At 42.3% G+C, this 23,111-nt stretch overlaps 1 protein-coding gene across 2 annotated transcripts in view; it reads left to right on the plus strand.

Annotated features, from left to right (window-relative positions):
• Nucleotides 1-23,111, plus strand: part of MRE11 (MRE11 homolog, double strand break repair nuclease) — a 1,042,570-nt gene that overhangs the window by 924,127 nt on the left and 95,332 nt on the right. For both annotated transcript variants that reach the window (XM_053708610.1, XM_053708611.1), the window contains exon 19: nt 13,048-13,129. In XM_053708610.1, the coding sequence (XP_053564585.1) occupies nt 13,048-13,129 (82 nt within the window). The remainder of the gene's footprint in view (nt 1-13,047; nt 13,130-23,111) is intronic.

Consider the following 23,111-nt stretch of genomic DNA (forward strand, 5'->3'; position numbering starts at 1 on the left):
AGACCCCACATTTGAACAATCTGAAGAAATACCTCTGGGTGAAGAGACCATTCGCCCGGATGTAACGTTTGGCGACTGAGATAATCCGCTTCCCAATTGTCTATACCTGGGATATGAACCGCAGAAACTAGACAGGAGCTGGATTCCGCCCATACCATTATTCGAGATACTTCTTTCATAGCCAGAGGACTGTGAGTCCCTCCTTGATGATTGATGTATGCCACAGTTGTGACATTGTCTGTCTGAAAACAAATGAACGATTCTCTCTTTAGAAGAGGCCATGACTGAAGAGCTCTGAAAATTGCACGGAGTTCCAAAATATTGATTGGTAATCTCACCTCCTGAGATTCCCAAACCCCTTGTGCTGTCAGAGACCCCCAAACAGCTCCCCAACCTGTCAGACTTGCATCTGTTGAAATTACAGTCCAGGTCGGAAGAACAAAAGAAGCCCCCTGAACTAAACGATGGTGATCTGTCCACCACGTCAGAGAGTGTCGTACAATCGGTTTTAAAGATATTAATTGAGATATCTTTGTATAATCCCTGCACCACTGGTTCAGCATACAGAGCTGAAGAGGTCGCATGTGAAAACGAGCAAAGGGGATCGCGTCCGATGCAGCAGTCATAAGACCTAGAATTTCCATGCATAAGGCTACCGAAGGGAATGATTGTGATTGAAGGTTTCGACAAGCTGAGATCAATTTTAGACGTCTCTTGTCTGTCAGAGACAGAGTCATGGACACTGAATCTATCTGGAAACCTAAAAAGGTTACCCTTGTCTGAGGTATCAATGAACTTTTCGGTAAATTGATCCTCCAACCATGATATTGAAGAAACAACACAAGTCGATTCGTATGAGATTCTGCTAAATGTGAAGACTGAGCAAGTACCAATAAATCGTCCAAATAAGGAAATACCACAATACCCTGTTCTCTGATTACAGACAGAAGGGCACCGAGAACCTTTGTAAAAATTCTTGGAGCTGTTGCTAGGCCAAACGGCAGAGCCACAAACTGGTAATGCTTGTCTAGGAAAGAGAATCTCAGAAACTGATAGTGATCTGGATGAATCGTAATATGCAGATATGCATCCTGTAAATCTATTGTGGACATATAATGCCCTTGCTGAACAAAAGACAGGATAGTTTTTATAGTTACCATTTTGAATGTTGGTATCCTTACATAACGATTCAATATTTTTAGATCCAGAACTGGTCTGAAGGAATTCTCCTTCTTTGGTACAATGAAGAGATTTGAATAAAACCCCAGCCCCTGTTCCAGAACTGGAACTGGCATAATTACTCCAGCCAACTCTAGATCTGAAACACATTTCAGAAATGCTTGAGCTTTTGCTGGATTTACTGGGACACGGGAAAGAAAAAATCTCTTTGCAGGAGGCCTTATCTTGAAGCCAATTCTGTACCCTTCTGAAACAATGTTCTGAATCCAAAGATTGTGAATTGAATTGATCCAAATTTCTTTGAAAAAACGTAATCTGCCCCCTACCAGCTGGGCTGGAATGAGGGCCGTACCTTCATGTGGACTTGGGAGCTGGCTTTGGTTTTCTAAAAGGCTTGGATTTATTCCAGACTGGAGATGGTTTCCAAACTGATACCGCTCCTGTGGGTGAAGGATCAGGCTTTTGTTCCTTATTGTGACGAAAGGAAAGAAAACGATTATTAGACCTAAATTTACCTTTAGATTTTTTATCCTGTGGTAAAAAAGTTCCTTTTTCTCCAGTAACAGTTGAGATAATAGAATCCAACTGAGAACCAAATAATTTATTACCCTGGAAAGAAAGGGAAAGCAAAGTTGACTTAGAAGACATATCAGCATTCCAAGTTTTAAGCCATAAAGCTCTTCTAGCTAAAATAGCTATAGACATATACCTGACATCGACTCTAATGATATCAAAGATGGCATCACAAATAAAGTTATTAGCATGTTGAAGAAGATTAACAATGCTATGAGAATTATGATCTGTTACTTGTTGCGCTAAAGCTTCTAACCAAAAAGTTGAAGCTGCAGCAACATCCGCTAAAGATATAGCTGGTCTAAGAAGATTACCTGAACATAAGTAAGCTTTTCTTAGAAAGGATTCAATCTTCCTATCTAAAGGATCCTTAAAGGAAGTACTATCTGCCGTAGGAATAGTAGTACGTTTAGCAAGAGTAGAGATAGCCCCATCAACTTTAGGGATTTTGTCCCAAAACTCTAATCTGTCAGCTGGCACAGGATATAATTGCTTAAAATGTTTAGAAGGAGTAAATGAATTACCCAAATTATTCCATTCCCTGGAGATTACTTCAGAAATAGCATCAGGGACAGGAAAAACTTCTGGAATAACTGCAGGAGATTTAAAAACCTTATTTAAACGTTTAGATTTAGTATCAAGAGGACCAGAATCCTCTATTTCTTATGCAATTAAGACTTCTTTAAGTAAAGAACGAATAAATTCCATTTTGAATAAATATGAAGATTTATCAGCATCAACCTCTGAGACAGAATCCTCTGAACCAGAGGAACCATTATCAGAATCAGAATGATGATGTTCATTTAAAAATTCATCTGAAAAATGAGAAGTTTTAAAAGACCTTTTACGTTTACTAGAAGGAGGAATAACAGACATGGCCTTCTTAATGGATTTAGAAACAAAATCTCTTATGTTAACAGGAACACTCTGAGAATTAGATGTTGACGGAACAGCAACAGGTAATGTAACATTACTAAAGGAAATATTATCTGCATTAACAAGTTTGTCATGACATTCATTACAAACAACAGCTGGAGGAACAGATACCACAAGTTTACAGCAGATACACTTAACTTTGGTCGATCCAGCACCAGGCAGCGTTTTTCCAGAAGTATCTTCTGACTCAGTGTCAATCTGGGACATCTTGCAATATGTAATAGAAAAAACAACATATAAAGCAAAATTGATCAAATTCCTTAAATGACAGTTTCAGGAATGGGAAAAAATGCCAGTGAACAAGCTTCTAGCAACCAGAAGCAAAAAAATAATGAGACAAAAATGACGCCACATCCGGAACGCCGACACTTTTGGCGCAAAAAACGTCAAAAATGACGCAACTTCCGGCGACACGTATGACGTGCCCAAAAAAAGTCCGAGCCAAGAATGACGCAATAAAATGAAGCATTTTCAGCCCCCGCGAGCCTAACAGCCCACAGGGAAAAAAGTCAAATTTTAAGGTAAGAAAAAAATTGATTGATTCATATGCATTATCCCAAATATGAAACTGACTGTCTGAAATAAGGAACGTTGAACATTCTGAGTCAAGGCAAATAAATGTTTGAATACATATATTTAGAACTTTATATAAAAGTGCCCAACCATAGCTTAGAGTGTCACAGAAAATAAGACTTACTTACCCCAGGACACTCATATACATGTAGTAGAAAGCCAAACCAGTACTGAAACGAGAATCAGTAGAGGTAATGGTATATATAAGAGTATATCGTTGATCTGAAAAGGGAGGTAAGAGATGAATCTCTACGACCGATAACAGAGAACCTATGAAATAGACCCCGTAGAAGGAGATCATTGAATTCAAATAGGCAATACTCTCCTCACATCCCTCTGACATTCACTGCATGCTGAGAGGAAAACCAGGCTCCAACCTGCTGCGGAGCGCATATCAACGTAGAATCTAGCACAAACTTACTTCACCACCTCCATAGGAGGCAAAGTTTGTAAAACTGATTTGTGGGTGTGGTGAGGGGTGTATTTATAGGCATTTTGAGGTTTGGGAAACTTTGCCCCTCCTGGTGGGAATGTATATCCCATACGTCACTAGCTCATGGACTCTTGATAATTACATGAAAGAAATTTTGTTTGATTTACTGCCTTTTTTCACTGTTTTTCAAATTCTGACAAAATTTGTTTCTCTTAAAGGCACAGTACTGTTTCTTATATTTGCTTTTTAACTTGATTTAAAGTGTTTTCCAAGCTTGCTAGTCTCATTGCTAATCTGTACAAACATGTCTGACATAGAGGAAACTCCTTGTTCATTATGTTTAAAAGCCATGGTGGAACCCCCTCTTAGAATGTGTACCAAATGTACTGATTTCACTTTAAGCAATAAAGATCATATTCTGTCTTTAAAAAATTTTTCACCAGAGGAATCTGACGAGGGGGAAGTTATGCCGACTAACTCTCCCCACGTGTCAGATCCTTTGACTCCCGCTCAAGGGACTCACGCTCAAATGGCGCCAAGTACATCTAGGGCGCCCATAGCGTTTACTTTACAAGACATGGCGGCAGTCATGGATAATACACTATAAGCGGTATTAGCCAGACTACCTGAATTTAGAGGAAAGCGAGATAGCTCTGGAGTTAGACGAAATACAGAGCATACTGACGCTTTAAGAGCTATGTCTGATACTGCCTCACAATATGCAGAAGCTGAAGAAGGAGAGCTTCTTTCTGTGGGTGATGTTTCTGACTCATGGAAGATGATGCAACCTGATTCCGATATCTCTACATTTAAATTTAAGCTTGAACACCTCCACGTGTTATTCAGGGAGGTTTTAGCTGCTCTGAATGACTGTGATACAATTGCAGTGCCAGAGAAATTGTGTAGACTGGATAAATACTATGCAGTGCCGGTGTGTACTGATGTTTTTCCAATACCTAAAAGGTTTACAGAAATTATTACTAAGGAATGGGATAGACCAGGTGTGCCGTTCTCTCCCCCTCCTATTTTTAGAAAAATGTTTCCAATAGACGCCACCACGCAGGACTTATGGCAGATAGTTCCTAAGGTGGAGGGAGCAGTTTCTACTCTAGCAAAGCGTACTACTATCCCTGTCGAGGACAGTTGTGCTTTCTTAGATCCAATGGATAAAAAGTTAGGTTACCTTAAGAAAATGTTTATTCAACAAAGTTTTATCCTACAGCCCCTTGCATGCATTGCTCCTGTCACTGCTGCTGCGGCGGCGTTTTGGTTTGAGTCTCTGGAAGAGGCTTTACAGGTAGCGACTCCATTGGATGACATACTTGACAAGCTTAGAGCACTTAAGCTAGCCAATTCTTTTGTTTCTGATGCCATTGTTCATTTGACTAAACTAACGGTTAAGAATTCTGGTTTTGCTATCCAGGCGCGCAGAGCGCTATGGCTCAAATCATGGTCAGCTGACGTTACTTCAAAGTCTAAGCTGCTTAACATTCCCTTCAAGGGGCAGACCCTATTCGGGCCTGGTTTGAAGGAGATTATTCCTGATATCACTGGAGTAAAAGGTCCTGCCCTTCCTCAGGATAGGTCCAAGTCAAGGGCCAAACAATCTAATTTTCTTGCCTTTCGAAACTTCATTGCAAGTGCGGCATCAACTTCCTCTAATACAAAACAAGAGGGAACTTTTGCTCAGTCCAAGACGGTCTGGAGAGCTAACCAGACCTGGAACAAGGGTAAGCAGGCCAAAAAGCCTGCTGCTGCCTCTAAGACAGCATGAAGGAACAGCCCCCTATCCGGTAACGGATCTAGTAGGGGGCAGACTTTCGCTCTTCGCCCAGGCGTGGGCAAGAGATGTCCAGGATCCCTGGACGTTGGAAGTTATATCCCAGGGATATCTTCTGGACTTCAAGGCTTCCCCCCCAAAAGGGAGATTTCACCTTTCACAATTATCTGCAAACCAGATAAAGAGAGAGGCATTCTTACACTCTGTACAAGACCTCCTAGTTATGGGAGTGATCCATCCAGTTCCAAAGGAGGAACAGGGACAGGGATTTTACTCAAATCTGTTTGTAGTTCCCAAAAAAGAGGGACCCTTCAGACCAATTTTGGATCTAAAGATCTTAAACAAATTCCTCAGAGTTCCATCATTCAAGATGGGGACTATTCGTACCATCCTACCTATTATCCAGGAGGGTCAATACATGACTACAGTGGATTTAAAGGATGCTTATCTTCACATTCCGATACACAAAGATCATCATCGGTTTCTCAGGTTTGCCTTCCTAGACATTCATTACCAGTTTGTAGCTCTTCCCTTTGGGTTAGCTACAGCCCCAAGAATTTTTACGAAGGTTCTGGGGTCGCTTCTGGCGTTCCTAAGGCCGCGGGGCATAGCAGTGGCCCCTTATTTAGACGACGTCCTGATTCAGGCGTCAAACTTCCAAATTGCCAAGTCTCATACGGACATAGTGTTGGCATTTCTGAGGTCGCATGGGTGAACAAGGAAAAGAGTTCTATATCCCCCCTCACAAGAGTTTCCTCCCTAGGTACTCTGATAGATTCTGTAGAAATGAAAATTTACCTGATGGAGTCCAGGTTATCAAAACTTCTAAATTCCTGCCGTGTTCTTTATTCCATTTCTCCCCCCTCGGTGGCTCAGTGCATGGAAGTAATCGGCTTAATGGTAGCGGCAATGGACATAGTGCCGTTTGCACGCCTACATCTCAGACCGCTGCAACTCTGCATGCTCAGTCAGTGGAATGGGAATTACACAAATTTGTCCCCTCTACGAAATCTGGATCAAGAGACCAGGGATTCTCTTCTCTGGTGGCTATCTCGGGTCCATCTGTCCAAAGGTATCACCTTTCGCAGGCCAGATTGGACAATTGTAATGACAGATGCCAGTCTTCTAGGTTGGGGTGCAGTCTGGAACTCCCTGAAGGCTCAGGGATCGTGGACTCAGGAGGAGTCACTCCTTCCAATAAACATTCTGGAACTAAGAGCAATATTCAATGCTCTTCAGGCTTGGCCTCAGCTAGCGACAATGAGGTTCATCAGATTTCAGACGGACAACATCACGACTGTTGCTTATATCAACCATCAAGGGGGAACAAGGAGTTCCCTAGCGATGTTAGAAGTCTCAAAGATAATTCGCTGGGCAGAGATTCACTCTTGCCACCTATCAGCTATCCATATCCCAGGTGTAGAGAACTGGGAGGCGGATTTTCTAAGTCGACAGACTTTTCATCCGGGGGAGTGGGGGCTCCATCCGGAGGTGTTTGCACAATTGGTTCATCGTTGGGGCAAACCAGAACTGGATCTCATGGCGTCTCGCCAGAACGCCAAGCTTCCTTGTTACGGATCCAGGTCCAGGGACCCCAAGGCAACGCTGAAAGATAATCTAGCAGCACCTTGGTCCTTCAACCTGGCTTATGTGTTTCCACCGTTTCCTCTGCTCCCTCGTCTGATTGCCAAAATCAAGCAGGAGAGAGCATCAGAGTCAATCATTGATACCTTAATTCAGGCACGAAAGCCTGTCACCAGGAAAATCTATCATAAGATATGGCGTAAATATTTTTATTGGTGTGAATCCAAGGGCTACTCGTGGAGTAAGGTCAGGATTCCCAGGATATTATCTTTTCTCCAAGAAGGATTGGAGAAAGAATTGTCAGCTAGTTCCTTAAAGGGACAGATTTCTGCGCTATCTATTCTTTTGCACAAGCGTCTGGCGGATGTCCCAGACGTTCAGGCATTTTGTCAGGCTTTAGTTAGAATCAAGCCTGTGTTTAAAACTGTTGCTCCACCTTGGAGCTTAAATTTGGTTCTTAAAGTTCTTTTTTTGGTAGCTATTTCCTCGGCTCGTAGAGTTTCCAAGTTATCTGCCTTACAATGTGATTCTCCTTATCTGATCTTCCATGCAGATAAGGTAGTTCTGTGTACCAAACCTGGGTTTTTACCTAAGGTGGTATCTAATAAGAATATCAATCAAGAGATTGTTGTTCCGTCTTTGTGTCCTAATCCTTCTTCAAAGAAGGAACGTCTATTACACAATCTGGACGTGGTTCGTGCTTTAAAGTTTTACTTACAAGCTACTAAAGCTTTTCGTCAAACATCTGCTTTGTTTGTTGTCTACTCTGGACAGAGGAGAGGTCAAAAGGCTTTGGCAACCTCTCTTTCTTTTTAGCTAATAAGCATAATCTGCTTAGCCTGAGACTGCTGCCTACAGCCTCCAGAAAAGATTACAGCTCATTCTACTAGAGCTGTGGCTTCCACATGGGCCTTTAAAAATGAGGCTTCTGTTGAACAGATTTGCAAGGCTGCGACTTGGTCTTCGCTTAATACTTCTTCAAAATTCAACAAATTTGATACTTTTTCTTCTTCGGAGGCTATTTTTGGGAGAAAGGTTTTACAGGCAGTGGTACCTTCCGTTTAAGTACCTGCCTTGTCCCTCCCTTGATCCGTATACTTTAGCTTTGGTATTGGTATCCCACAAGTAATGGATGATCCGTGGACTGGATACACCTTACAAGAGAAAACATAATTTATGCTTACCTGATAAATTTATTTCTCTTGTGGTGTATCCAGTCCACGGCCCGCCCTGTCATTTAAAGGCAGGTATTTTTTAATTTTAAACTACAGTCACCACTGCACCCTGTGTTTTCTCCTTTCTCTGTTTGTTTTCGGTCGAATGACTGGATATGGCAGTTAGGGGAGGAGCTATATAGACAGCTCTGCTGTGGGTGTCCTCTTGCAACTTCCTGTTGGGAATGAGAATATCCCACAAGTAATGGATGATCCGTGGACTGGATACACCACAAGAGAAATAAATTTATCAGATAAGCATAAATTATGTTTTCTAGCATTTGAAAAACAGTGACTCACATGATTTTGTAAGCTGGGTTTACTGAATTTTTCTTTCTCATGTCATAAATAACGCTGAACTATGGGAATGAAAACAATAGTCTATTTTAGAGATGTTTAGCTTTAGTATAATGGTATATAGTAATATGGAGAATGTCTGAACAGCTAAACACCTATCTAAAAGGAATATTTTACAAAGGGAATAATCCTGCATATACTGCAGGGCTAAAATATGTCTACAGATATTGCAAACGCTATTGTGCAGTTTTGCGGACAGTAGTTTATCATAGATGTTATACCAGGGGATGTCCTATTTTTAGATAGATAAATAATCATCATCCAGATGTGAAGTTGTTTAGCTAAATACATGTTGTTGTTCTGGCTTTGACAATTGGCACTATCTGTTGACACATTTGGTAATAATGTACCTGTATTACTGTAAAACTTCAGGCATATGGCACAGATAGTCTGTTTACTAAATCTCCAACAGAGCATATGGATGTGCTGTATGTCTGTTATAAGATTTAAAAGGGCCATAATAGTCGAAAAATTACATGCTCCAATTAATTAGCGCTGTACTACCCCGCAAAGGTGTTAAACACACAAAAAATGAATACTTAGGACCCGCAGAGCACTGCAGGTCCCTAACAGAAACTGTCCCTGATCTAATCGGCAGCGCTAGTCGTGCTACTCAGATGTGTAACTAGTGCTGCTGATATACATTTATTGCAGGTAAAGGGACAGTCAACACCAGAATTTTTGTTGTTTAAAAAGAAAGATAATCCCTTTTCTCTTGTAAAGGTGTATCCAGTCCACGGGTTCATCCATTACTTGTGGGATATTCTCCTTCCCAACAGGAAGTTGCAAGAGGACACCCACAGCAGATCTGTCTATATAGCTCCTCCCCTAGCTGCCATCCCCAGTCATTCTCTTGCAACTCTCGACAAGAAAGGAAGTATCAAGAGATATGTTGTGACTTAGTGTAGTTTTTACCTTCAATCAAGATCCTAAACAAATTTCTCAGGGTCCCATCCTTCAAGATGGAGTCTATTCGAACCATCCTACCTATGATCCAGGAGGGTCAATATATGACTACCGTGGACTTAAAGGATGCTTATCTCCACATTCCGATATACAGAGATCATCATCGGTTTCTCAGGTTTGCCTTCCTAGACAGGCATTACCAGTTAGTGGCTCTTCCCTTCGGGTTAGCCACGGCACCAATAATCTTTACGAAGGTTCTAGGCTCCCTACTGGCGGTTCTAAGGCCACGAGGCATAGCGGTGGCTCCTTACCTAGACGACATTCTGATACAGGCGTCGACTTTTCAAATCGCAAGTCCCATACGGACATTTTTCTGGCATTCCTGAGGTCTCATGGGTGGAAGGTGAACGAAGAAAAGAGTTCTCTCTCCCCTCTCACAAGAGTTTCCTTCCTAGGAACTCTGATAGATTCAGTAGAAATGAAGATTTTTCTGACAGAGGTCAGGTTGTCAAAGCTTCTAACTTCCGTGCTCTTTATTCCACTTCTCAGCCGTCATTGGCTCAGTGTATGGAAGTAATCAGCTTAATGGTAGCGGCAATGGACATAGTTCCGTTTGCCCGCCTACATCTCTGACCACTACAAATTTGCATTCTCAATCAGTGGAATGGGGATTACACAGATTTGTCCCCTCTGCTAAATCTGGATCAAGAGACCAGAGATTCTCTTCTCTGGTGGCTATATCGGGTCCATCTGTCCAGGGGAATGAGTTTCCGCAGGCCAGAATGGACTATAGTGACGACAGATGCCAGCCTTCTGGGCTGGGGCTCAGTCTGGGACTCCCTGAAGGCTCAGGGTTCGTGGACTCAGGAGGAAGCCCTCCTTCCGATAAACATTCTGGAACTAAGAGCGATGTTCAATGCTCTTTAGGCTTGGCTAGCTGCGGTGAGGTTCATCAGATTTCAGTCGGACAACATCACGACTGTAGCCTATATCAACCATCAAGGGGGGAACAAGGAGCCCCCTGGCAATGTTGGAGGTTTCAAAGATAATTCTATGGGCAGAGGTTCACTCTTGCCATCTTTCAGCTATCCATATCCCAGGAGTAGAGAACTGGGAGGCGGATTTCCTAAGTCAGCAGACTTTTCATCCAGGGGAGTGGGAGCTCCATCCGGAGGTATTTTCCCAGTTGATTCAACTATGGAGCAAACCAGAACTGGATCTCATGGCGTCTCGTCAGAACGCCAAGCTTCCTCGTTACAGGTCCAGGTCCAGGGATCCCAGGGCAGCGCTGATAGATGCTCTAGCAGCGCCCTGGTCCTTCAGCCTGGCTTATGTGTTTCCACCGTTTCCTCTGCTCCCTCGTCTAATTGCCAAGATCAAGCAGGAGAAAGATTTGGCGATTTTGATAGCTCTTGCGTGGCCACGCAGGACTTGGTATGCAGATCTGGTGGGCATGTCATCCTTTCCACCATGGACTCTGCCGCTAAGGCAGGACCTTCTACTTCAAGGTCCTTTCAAACATCCAAATCTAATTTCTCTGCGTCTGACTGCTTGGAGATTGAACGCTTGATTCTATCAAAGCGTGTTTTTTCCGAGTCGGTCATTGATACCTTAATTCAGGCTCGAAAGCCTGTCACCAGGAAAATCTATCATAAGATATGGTGTAAATATCTTCATTGGTGTGAATCCAAGGGTTACTCATGGAGTAAAGTCAGGATTCCTACAATCTTATCCTTTCTCCAAGAAGGATTTGAGAAGGGATTGTCAGCTAGTTCCTTAAAGGGACAGATTTCTGTTCTGTCTATTCTTTTGCACAAACGTCTGGCTGAGGTTCCAGACGTTCAGGCGTTTTGTCAGACTTTAGTTAGAATCAAGTCTATGTTTAAACCTGTTGCTCCGCCATGGAGTTAAAATTTAGTTCTTAAAGTTCTTCAAGGAGTTCCGTTTGAACCTTTGCATTCCATAGATATTAAACTTTTATCTTGGAAAGTTCTGTTTTTAGTAGCTATCTCCTCGGCTCGAAGTGTTTCGGAGTTATCTGCTTTACAGTGTGATTCCCCTTATCTGATTTTCCATGCAGATAAGGTAGTTTTGCGTACCAAACCTGGGTTTCTTCCTAAGGTAGTATCTAATAAGAATATCAATCAGGAGATTGTTGTTCCTTCATTATGTCCTAATCCTTCCTCAAAGAAGGAACGTCTTTTACACAATCTTGATGTGGTTCGTGCTTTAAAGTTTTATTTACAAGCTACGAAGGATTTTCGTCAAACATCTGCTTTGTTTGTTGTCTGCTCTGGACAGAGGAGAGGCCAAAAGGCTTCGGCAACTTCTCTTTCTTTTTGGCTGAGAAGCATAATCCGCTTAGATTATGAGACTGCTGGCCAGCAGCCTCCTGAAAGAATTACAGCTCATTCCACTAGAGCGGTGGCTTCCACATGGGCCTTTCAAAATGAGGCCTCTGTTGAACAGATTTGTAAGGCGGTGACTTGGTCTTCGCTTCATACTTTTTCTAAATTCTACAAATTCGATACTTTTGCTTCTTCGGAGGCTATTTTTGGGAGAAAGGTCTTACAGGCAGTGGTGCCTTCCGTTTAAGTTCCTGCCTTGTCCCTCCCTTCATCCGTGTCCTAAAGCTTTGGTATTGTTATCCCACAAGTCATGGATGAACCCGTGGACTGGATACACCTTTACAAGAGAAAACAAAATTTATGCTTACCTGATAAATGTATTTCTCTTGTGGTGTATCCAGTCCACGGCCCGCCCTGTCATTTTAAGGCAGGTGTTTTTTATTTTTAAACTACAGTCACCACTGCACCCTATAGTTTCTCCTTTTTTCTTGCTTGTCTTTGGTCGAATGACTGGGGGTGGCAGTTAGGGGAGGAGCTATATAGACAGCTCTGCTGTGGGTGTCCTCTTGCAACTTCCTGTTGGGAAGGAGAATATCCCACAAGTAATGGATGAACCCGTGGACTGGATACACCACAAGAGAAATACATTTATCAGGTAAGCATAAATTTGTTTTTTACCCATTCCCCAGTTTTGCATAATTAACACAGTTATATTAATATACCTTTTACCTCTGTGATTATCTTGTATCTAAGCCTCTGCAGACTGCCCCCTTATTTCAGTTCTTTTGACAGACTTGCTTTTTAGCCAGTCAGTGCTCACTCCAGGGTAACTTCACGAGCTGAATGTTATCTATATGAAACACATGAACTAATGCCCTCTAGTGGTCAAAATGCATTCAGATTAGAGGCAGTCTTCAAGGACTAAGAAATTAGCATTTGAACCTCCTAGAATTAGCTTTCAACTAAGAATACCAAGAGAACAAAGCAAAATTGGTGATAAAGGTAAATTGGAAAGTTGTTTAAAATTACATGCACCTATTTAAATCATGGGGAAAAAAATTGGACTTGACTCTCCCTTTAAGTGTATATTATATAGGCAAAACTTTATTAATTTACCATTCAGTGTCATCCTTCACCTTGTAATTGATTTAATCTCATTCCCAGATCTACCAGCACCTCATCTTCATACAGCAGGAAAAGCTCACAGGTAACCAGAGGGACACTTTTCGAAGATGATGATGATGAGGTGAGTCATGGAAAGAATACAAACTTAATATTGTCAAACCTTCTTCTTCAAGGGACAGTATACACCAATTTTCATATAACTGTATGTGTTAGACTAGACACTACTATAAAGAAACAAATTCACTGATACTGATATAGAGATCCAGTATAAACCTTTTTTAAAAACTTACTTTGAAGCTCCCAGCTTAGCACTGTTGATGAGGTTAGGCTGGGACACCCAGTGAAAGGGCAGGGAAAACAGTAACAACAGACACTCCCCCCTTCCCTGTATATGAAAAGACAGATTATACAGGAGCTGCTGGAATCTGTACACATCAGTATGCATTTCAAACTTTTGGGGCTTGGTTAGGAGTCTAAAAATCGGCACAATGTTATTAAAAATAAGCAAAACTATATATTGTTACAAAAACACTCCCAGATGGGTTATATAAATGGATCATCTACAAAACATTTATCCAACGAAAAATCTAGTGTACAATGTTCCTTTAAGTAGTATAAATTCAAAGAGTTTATGCCAAATAAACGCTTTTCACACACTGCAGTGGTTTCTTTTTCGCACCATTACTACTTAGCCTTTATATAATGAAGACATGCTGTCTGTGCTTTAATAATGTAATGATTCTTGTTTACAGGGTAGTACTGCTATGCACCAGACATTGTTAAAGCTATACAGATATCTCCTTGAGCTATTTGCCATTATCAGTATTGTATAGTTACTTGTATAGTTATTTTCTAATGGTTTCTTGCCATTTCTGTTACTGCCAGTGTTGCACATCCGGTAGATACGATCAATCACTTTAATCATTCACGTAAGCGGTAGACCATATGTGCCCCTTCTACCTTCCCTGTAAAATGTAGTAATACATATTGGTAATATAGCTTTATAATCTGCTGACTCATTAAGAATATGTGTATGTGAGTGGACTCCAATGCATTTCATATACTATAACCCATTATGGGCTAGATTACAAGTGGAGCACAAAATATCGCTTTTGCAAAAGCAATATTTGTGCTCCACTGAGTAATACCAGCGCATGCAAATGTTCACTGGGATTATAAATTAGCCGCAATGTGAACAGGACCTTGTGTTCACATTGCTGGGAAGCATTGTGATCACAAGAGCACGGTTCCATAGGCTGCAATGGGAGCCTTATTCTCATGCCGTGAGACACTGCATGAGAACCTAGAGCAGCGAAGGGAGTAAGTTGCAGAGCGATGGGAAGCCGATTGTAAATTAATATTTATATGCTTATATATTTACAGGGAACACACAGTTTCCAATAGACCGCAATGTATTTCTTTCCTAAGATATGGTGAGGCCACAACTTCATTAATTACTAGTGAGAATATCACTCCTGGTCAGCAGGAGGCGGCAACAACCCCCAGAGCAAAGCTGTTAAGTATCACTCCCCTACCCATAATCCCCAGTCATTCTCTTTGCCTCTGTCAATGGAGGAGGTGAAGTTTGGTGTCTGAAGAAATTAATTTCCTTTTTTAGATATTTTTCCCTGCAAGCAAGGATTTGGGGTTTAGTTGTGTCCATGTCAATCTCTGCAGCAGAGTAGTGGTGGCTTTTAAGCAGTTAGATATATTCTGCAGTTTTAAATAATGGGATATAGTAATCCTTTAAATATGATTCATTAGGCAGTGTGCAGGCACTATGTGGGGACCAGAGGTTAATTTTCCCTTATGTGGGGAATATTACTCTATGTGGCTCTTTTTATTTTTCACTTGGCTTTAAGTGTTTTATTAGGGGCAGTCCTGTTTAGGGCGGCAATGATTTGCACTGTTTGTGTATAGTAACGGCTGTTGCTAGGTATCTTTTCGGATTGTGCGTTTTTTCTCATTTCCATCTTAATATGGGAAGAGTCCACAGCTGTATTCCTTACTTGTGGGAAACACTGAACCTGGCCACCAGGAGGAGGCAAAGACACCCCAGCCAAAGGCTTAAATACCTCCCCCACTTTCTAATAAACCCCAGTCATTCTTTGCCTTTGGTCACAGGAGGTTGGCAGAGGAGTATTAGAAGATTTTGGAGTAGTCTCTTATGGAGGGTAGTACTCTTCGAGATGGGACTAGAGTTTTAAGTATTAAGCAAAGGAAAAGCGGAGCACCGGCAGAAGTAAAATTAGCAAACTGCTTTATTAGAAAAACATCAATAAAAGTAGAATATCCAGCGAAAAAATACAAGCTGACATGTTTCGGCTTTTGGCTTTAGAGGGTTTTTCTCTTGTTAAGTGTATCCAGTCCACGGATCATCCATTACTTATGGGATATTAACTCCTCCCCAACAGGAAGTGCAAGAGGATTCACCCAGCAGAGCTGCTATATAGCTCCTCCCCTAACTGCCATTACCAGTCATTCTCTTGCACCCAACGAATAGATAGGATGTGTGAGAGGACTGTGGTGATTATACTTAGTTTCATACCTTCAATCAAAAGTTTGTTATTTTATAATAGCACCGGAGTGTGTTATTCCTTCTCTGGTAGAATTTGAAGAAGAATCTACCTGAGTTTTTCTATGATTTTAGCCGGAGTAGTTAAGATCATATTGCTGTTTCTCGGCCATCTGAGGAGAGGTAAACTTCAGATCAGGGGACAGCGGGCAGATTAATCTGCAAAGAGGTATGTAGCAGCTTATTATTTTCTGACAATGGAATTGATGAGAAAATTGTGCCATACCGATATAATGTAAACTCAGCCTTAAATGCAGTAGCAGCAACTGGTATCAGGCTGTCATGTATGTATATTTTACACTTCAGTATTCTGGGGAATGGAACTTCACTGGAATTATACTGTATGCATAAAACTTTAGCCTAATTTGCAGGGACTAGCAACAGGCTTTTTAATAACACTCAATTTATTAATGTTAAACGTTTTTTGCTGGCATGTAAAATCGTTTAATTTTCTGAGGTACTGGGTGAAAAAATGTTTTGGGCACTATTTTTTTCCACTTGGCAGTCGTTTTATTTAATTTATGACAGTTTACTGATCTCTCTCACTGTTATGTGTGAGGGGGAGGGGCCTTTTTTGGCGCTTTTGCTACGCATCAAAAAATTCAGTCAGAAGTTTATTGTCTTCCCTGCATGATCCGGTTCATCTCAACAGAACTCAGGGGTCTTCAAACTTGTTTTGAGGGAGGTAATCACTCACAGCAGAGCTGTGAGATTGTAGTTGACTGTGATAAAAAAACGTTTATTTCTGTATTTTTTTTTTTTTTCTGCTATCAGGGTTAGTTATCCTTTGCTAATGGGAGCAATCCTTTGCTAAAATTGTGTTTTTTACAAAGATTTGATGCTATAACTTTTCAGTTTATTAATTTTCAACTGTCATAACTTTTTCTGTGCTTCTTATAGGCACAGTACGTTTTCATATTATAGTAAATTACTTGAAAAGTATTTCCAAGTTGCTAGTTTATTTGCTAGTGTGTTAAACATGTCTGATTCAGAGGAAGATATCTGTGCTATATGTGCTAAAGCCAAGTGGAGCCCAATAGAAATTTATGTACTAACTGTATTGATGCTACTTTAAATAAAAGTCAATCTGTACAAATTGAACATATTTCACCAAACAACGAGGGGAGAGTTATGCCGACTAACTCGCCTCACGTGTCAGTACCTGCATCTCCCGCTCGGGAGGTGCGTGATATTATAGCGCCGAGTACATCTGGGCGGCCATTACAAATCACATTACAGGATATGGCTACTGTTATGACTGAAGTTTTGGCTAAATTACCAGAACTAAGAGGTAAGCGTGATCACTCTGGGGTGAGAACAGAGTGCGCTGATAATATTAGGGCCATGTCAGACACTGCGTCACAATTTGCAGAACATGAGGACGGAGAGCTTCATTCTGCGGGTGACGGTTCTGATCCAAACAAACTGGATTCAGATATTTCAAATTTTAAATTTAAGCTGGAAAACCTCCGTGTATTACTAGGGGAGGTGTTAGCGGCTCTGAATGATTGTAACACAGTTGCAATACCAGAGAAAATGTGTAGGTTGGATAAATATTTTGCGGTACCGGCGAGTACTGACGTTTTTCCTATACCTAAGAGACTTACTGAAATTGTTACTAAGGAGTGGGATAGACCCGGTGTGCCGTTCTCACCCCCTCCGATATTTAGAAAGATGTTTCCAATAGACGCCACCACACGGGACTTATGGCAAACGGTCCCTAAGGTGGAGGGAGCAGTTTCTACTTTAGCTAAGCGTACCACTATCCCGGTGGAGGATAGCTGTGCCTTTTCAGATCCAATGGATAAAAAGTTAGAGGGTTACCTTAAGAAAATGTTTGTTCAACAAGGTTTTATATTGCAACCTCTTGCATGCATTGCGCCTGTCACGGCTGCAGCAGCATTTTGGTTTGAGTCTCTGGAAGAGACACTTGAATCAGCTCCATTAGATGAGATTACACACAAGCTTAAAGCCCTTAAGTTAGCTAACTCATTTATTTCAGATGCCGTAGTACATTTAACTAAACTTACGGCTAAGAATTCCGGATTCGCCATTCAGGCACGCAGAGCACTGTGGCTAAAATCCTGGTCAGCTGACGTTACTTCTAAATCTAAATTGCTTAATATACCTTTCAAAGGGCAGACCTTATTCGGGCCCGGGTTGAAAAAAATTATCGCTGACATTAGGAGGTAAAGGCCATGCCCTGCCTCAAGACAGAGCCAAACCTAAGGCTAGACAGTCTAATTTTCGTTCCTTTCGTAATTTCAAAGCAGGAGCAGCATCAACTTCCTCTGCACCAAAACAGGAAGGAGCTGTGGCTCGCTACAGACAAGGCTGGAGACCTAACCAGTCCTGGAACAAGGGCAAGCAGGCCAGGAAACCTGCTGCTGCCCCTAAGACAGCATGAATCGAGGGCCCCCGATCCGGGAACGGATCTAGTGGGGGGCAGACTTTCTCTCTTCGCCCAGGCTTGGGCAAGAGATGTCCAGGATCCCTGGGCGTTAGAGATCATATCTCAGGGATACCTTCTAGACTTCAAATTCTCTCCCCCAAGAGGGAGATTTCATCTGTCAAGGTTGTCAACAAACGAAATAAAGAAAGAGGCGTTTCTACGCTGCGTACAAGATCTTTTATTAATGGGAGTGATCCATCCGGTTCCGCAGTCGGAACAAGGACAAGGGTTTTACTCAAATCTGTTTGTGGTTCCCAAAAAAGAGGGAACTTTCAGGCCAATCTTGGATTTAAAGATCCTAAACAAATTCCTAAGAGTTCCATCGTTCAAAATGGAAACTATTCGGACAATTTTACCCATGATCCAAAAGGGTCAGTACATGACCACAGTGGATTTAAAGGATGCTTACCTTCACATACCGATTCACAAAGATCATTACCGGTATCTAAGGTTTGCCTTTCTAGACAGGCATTACCAGTTTGTAGCTCTTCCATTCGGATTGGCTACGGCTCCGAGAATCTTCACAAAGGTTCTGGGTGCTCTTCTGGCGGTACTAAGACCGCGAGGAATTGCGGTAGCTCCGTACCTAGACGACATTCTGATACAAGCTTCAAGCTTTCAAACTGCCAAGTCTCATACAGAGTTAGTACTGGCATTTCTAAGGTCGCATGGATGGAAGGTGAACGAAAAGAAGAGTTCTCTCTTTCCACTCACAAGAGTTCCCTTCTTGGGGACTCTTATAGATTCTGTAGAAATGAAGATTTACCTGACAGAAGACAGGTTAACAAAGCTTCAAAATGCATGCCGTGTCCTTCATTCCATTCAACACCCGTCAGTAGCTCAATGCATGGAGGTGATCGGCTTAATGGTAGCAGCAATGGACATAGTACCCTTTGCACGCCTACATCTCAGACCGCTGCAATTGTGCATGCTAAGTCAGTGGAATGGGGATTACTCAGACTTGTCCCCTACTCTGAATCTGGATCAAGAGACCAGAAATTCTCTTCTATGGTGGCTTTCTCGGCCACATCTGTCCAGGGGGATGCCATTCAGCAGGCCGGACTGGACAATTGTAACAACAGACGCCAGCCTACTAGGTTGGGGCGCTGTCTGGAATTCTCTGAAGGCTCAGGGACAATGGAATCAGGAGGAGAGTCTCCTACCAATAAACATTCTGGAATTGAGAGCAGTTCTCAATGCCCTTCTGGCTTGGCCCCAGTTAACAACTCGGGGGTTCATCAGGTTTCAGTCGGACAACATCACGACTGTAGCTTACATCAACCATCAGGGAGGGACAAGAAGCTCCCTAGCAATGATGGAAGTATCAAAGATAATTCGCTGGGCAGAGTCTCACTCTTGCCACCTGTCAGCAATCCACATCCCGGGAGTGGAGAACTGGGAGGCGGATTTCTTAAGTCGTCAGACTTTTCATCCGGGGGAGTGGGAACTTCATCCGGAGGTCTTTGCCCAAATACTTCGACGTTGGGGCAAACCAGAGATAGATCTCATGGCGTCTCGACAGAACGCCAAGCTTCCTCGTTACGGGTCCAGATCCAGGGATCCGGGAGCGGTTCTGATAGATGCTTTGACAGCACCTTGGACCTTCGGGATGGCTTATGTGTTTCCACCCTTCCCGATGCTTCCTCGATTGATTGCCAGAATCAAACAGGAGAGAGCATCAGTGATTCTAATAGCGCCTGCATGGCCACGCAGGACTTGGTATGCAGATCTAGTGGACATGTCATCCTGTCCACCTTGGTCGCTACCTCTGAAACAGGACCTTCTGATCCAGGGTCCCTTCAAACATCAAAATCTAATTTCTCTGAAGCTGACTGCTTGGAAATTGAACGCTTGATTTTATCAAAACGTGGTTTTTCTGAGTCAGTTATTGATACCTTAATACAGGCTAGGAAGCCTGTTACCAGAAAGATTTACCATAAGATATGGCGCAAATACTTATATTGGTGCGAATCCATGAGTTACTCATGGAGTAAGGTTAGGATTCCGAGGATATTGTCTTTTCTACAAGAAGGTTTAGAAAAGGGTTTATCCGCTAGTTCCTTAAAGGGACAGATTTCAGCTCTGTCCATTCTTTTACACAAACGTCTGTCAGAAGTTCCGGACGTTCAAGCTTTTTGTCAGGCTTTAGCTAGGATCAAGCCTGTGTTTAAAACTGTTGCTCCACCATGGAGTTTGAACTTATTTCTTAATGTTTTACAGGGGGTTCCGTTTGAACCCCTTCATTCCATTGATATCAAGTTGTTATCTTGGAAAGTTCTGTTTTTAATGGCGATTTCCTCGGCTCGAAGAGTCTCTGAGTTATCTGCCTTACATTGTGATTCTCCTTATCTGATTTTTCATTCAGACAAGGTAGTTCTGCGTACTAAACCTGGGTTCCTACCTAAGGTGGTCACTAACAGGAATATCAATCAAGAGATTGTGGTTCCATCTTTGTGTCCTAATCCTTCTTCGAAAAAGGAACGTCTGCTACACAATCTAGATGTAGTCCGTGCCCTGAAATTTTATCTACAGGCAACTAAGGATTTTCGACAAACGTCTTCCCTGTTTGTCGTTTATTCTGGTCAGAGGAGAGGTCAAAAAGCTTCGGCTACCTCTCTCTCCTTTTGGCTTCGTAGCATAATACGGTTAGCCTATGAGACTGCTGGACAGCAGCCTCCTGAAAGAATTACAGCACATTCTACTAGAGCTGTGGCTTCCACTTGGGCCTTTAAGAATGAGGCTTCTGTTGAACAGATTTGCAAGGCTGCAACTTGGTCTTCTCTTCATACTTTTTCCAAATTTTACAAATTTGACACTTTTGCTTCTTCGGAGGCTGTTTTTGGGAGAAAGGTTCTTCAGGCAGTGGTTCCTTCCATATAAAGAGCCTGCCTGTCCCTCCCGTCATCCGTGTACTTTAGCTTTGGTATTGGTATCCCATAAGTAATGGATGATCCGTGGACTGGATACACTTAACAAGAGAAAACATAATTTATGCTTACCTGATAAATTTATTTCTCTTGTAGTGTATCCAGTCCACGGCCCGCCCTGTCACTTTAAGGCAGGTAATTTTTCCATTAAACTACAGTCACCACTGCACCCTATGGTTTTCCTTTCTCTGCATGTTTTCGGTCGAATGACTGGTAATGGCAGTTAGGGGAGGAGCTATATAGCAGCTCTGCTGGGTGAATCCTCTTGCACTTCCTGTTGGGGAGGAGTTAATATCCCATAAGTAATGGATGATCCGTGGACTGGATACACTACAAGAGAAATAAATTTATCAGGTAAGCATAAATTATGTTTTTCTCTTCCCCCCTCGCAAGGAGACGGGGGGGAGAAGGTCTAAGAGGGGCATACAAGGGAGGGTACACACTTCAGAGAAAACCAGAGACAAACAAGGTATCGGTAATTAACCTGTCCTCATACTCTGAGTGTTTCTGAACATAAAGTGCTGAGCCTGGGTTTGGGATTTGTTCCAACCAATTCCTTTAATCTTTTTCGCACCCTTTTGGATGTGAATTGGTTTGTGCGTAAGTTGACACTTAAAAAACATTTTTCAATAGTAAGTGGAAACTATAGTGTTGAAAATAGCTGCATGTTGACCAAGATTGAGTCAACGAATAGATGCTCTCTGGAAGACTTGGATTTCCAAGATCTTTGCAGCCTTTCAACACTAGAGACCCTCAACACTACCCAGGAATGTGAACAGCATTCTGACTCCCTCAAGACCCCCAACTTTAGGCTACCGGGTGAAGGTAAGAGGAGGAGGAGAGGAGGTCGGGTGGTAATCCCAAGGTTCAAAGTGGTGGTGCAACATAAAATCCTACTCTTTCATCAAAGTATTTAACTGCCTGGGCTGTTAAGTTGGAGTTTGTACACGGAACTAGTGAGCCTACCTGACCTGAAATTATCACTATCTGGACACTATTAAAAGGCTGAGGGAGCAAGAGACTGTGTGATTGTCTTGATCAGGACTTGATTACTTATGACCTCAGTTTTTTATCATATATCGGCATTCTATGGAATAGTCGCGGGCTATATAGCTCTATTATCCCTGCCATTACTACTATCAATGTCATCACTGACTAACATGTTAAGTATTTAAACGGTTCTAAATGCTTGGGACTGGCTGGATGGCGAGATTGTTATAAACGGGTATAGCCCCCCCCCCTCCCTTTTTGAGACCCGTCTGATAATTTTCAGCATTAACTTTGATACTTGACTGATATATACAGGGTCGGCTCCAAGGGGGGGGCATTGGGGGGCAATGCCCACCCAAATGGAATGCTGTGCCCCCTCAAAACACAGGATTTTTTAAAATAATTTTTTACATTTTTTACTTAAATTTTTTAATTTTTTTGCCCCGCGACTTTTCTGGCAGCGGGGCTTGTGCGCGCTCAAATGATTGTGCACTCAGTCAGTGCAGTGGAAGGGCCTTTTAGTTTTTTCCTCAGACACTGACAGGACAGGAGGCAGTAACAGTTAGCGCGGGAGGAAGTAGTTTCCTTTTCCCGCGCCTGTACACGACTTGGCTGTCTCTGTTAGACAGTGACTCAGTCAGTGTGAGGGTGTTGCTTACTGGCAGCTGCAGCCACTGTCAGAGCAGAGAGAGGAGAGCTTTTGGCCCCAGCGGTCCGGACAGGTGACAGCATAATGATCATTCCAGACCTGAGGCTGCACCTTTATCCCCACAAATCTTGAACTGCACAGACATCACATCAGGAATGGTAAGTCCCTCCACCTCCAAAATGGTCCTCTTTCTGTCTTGTCTGTGCTGGAGGATCAGAAGTAACTTGAGTTACAGTCACTCACTCGTAGTAATAGCAGCAACATATAAACACTGAACAGGGACACTGGACACAGCTAGTAAAACGTACAAGACATGTATTATGGGGCACTGGGACAATACAAATATATAGATTTACATACGTATGTTTTTCCTGTATAGAGAATACAATGGCTGGGTTATGTATTTCAGGGGTTGATAACATACTTTAGAGCCATACTTTTTAGCCGAACTAAATAAGGAGTAGGCTTGCAAATGTTTTGTAGTAGTCAAGGATTGTTGGATCTATATTT

The sequence above is a fragment of the Bombina bombina genome, chromosome 3 (assembly GCF_027579735.1).
Source record: "Bombina bombina isolate aBomBom1 chromosome 3, aBomBom1.pri, whole genome shotgun sequence".
Taxonomy (NCBI): Eukaryota; Metazoa; Chordata; class Amphibia; order Anura; family Bombinatoridae; genus Bombina; species Bombina bombina.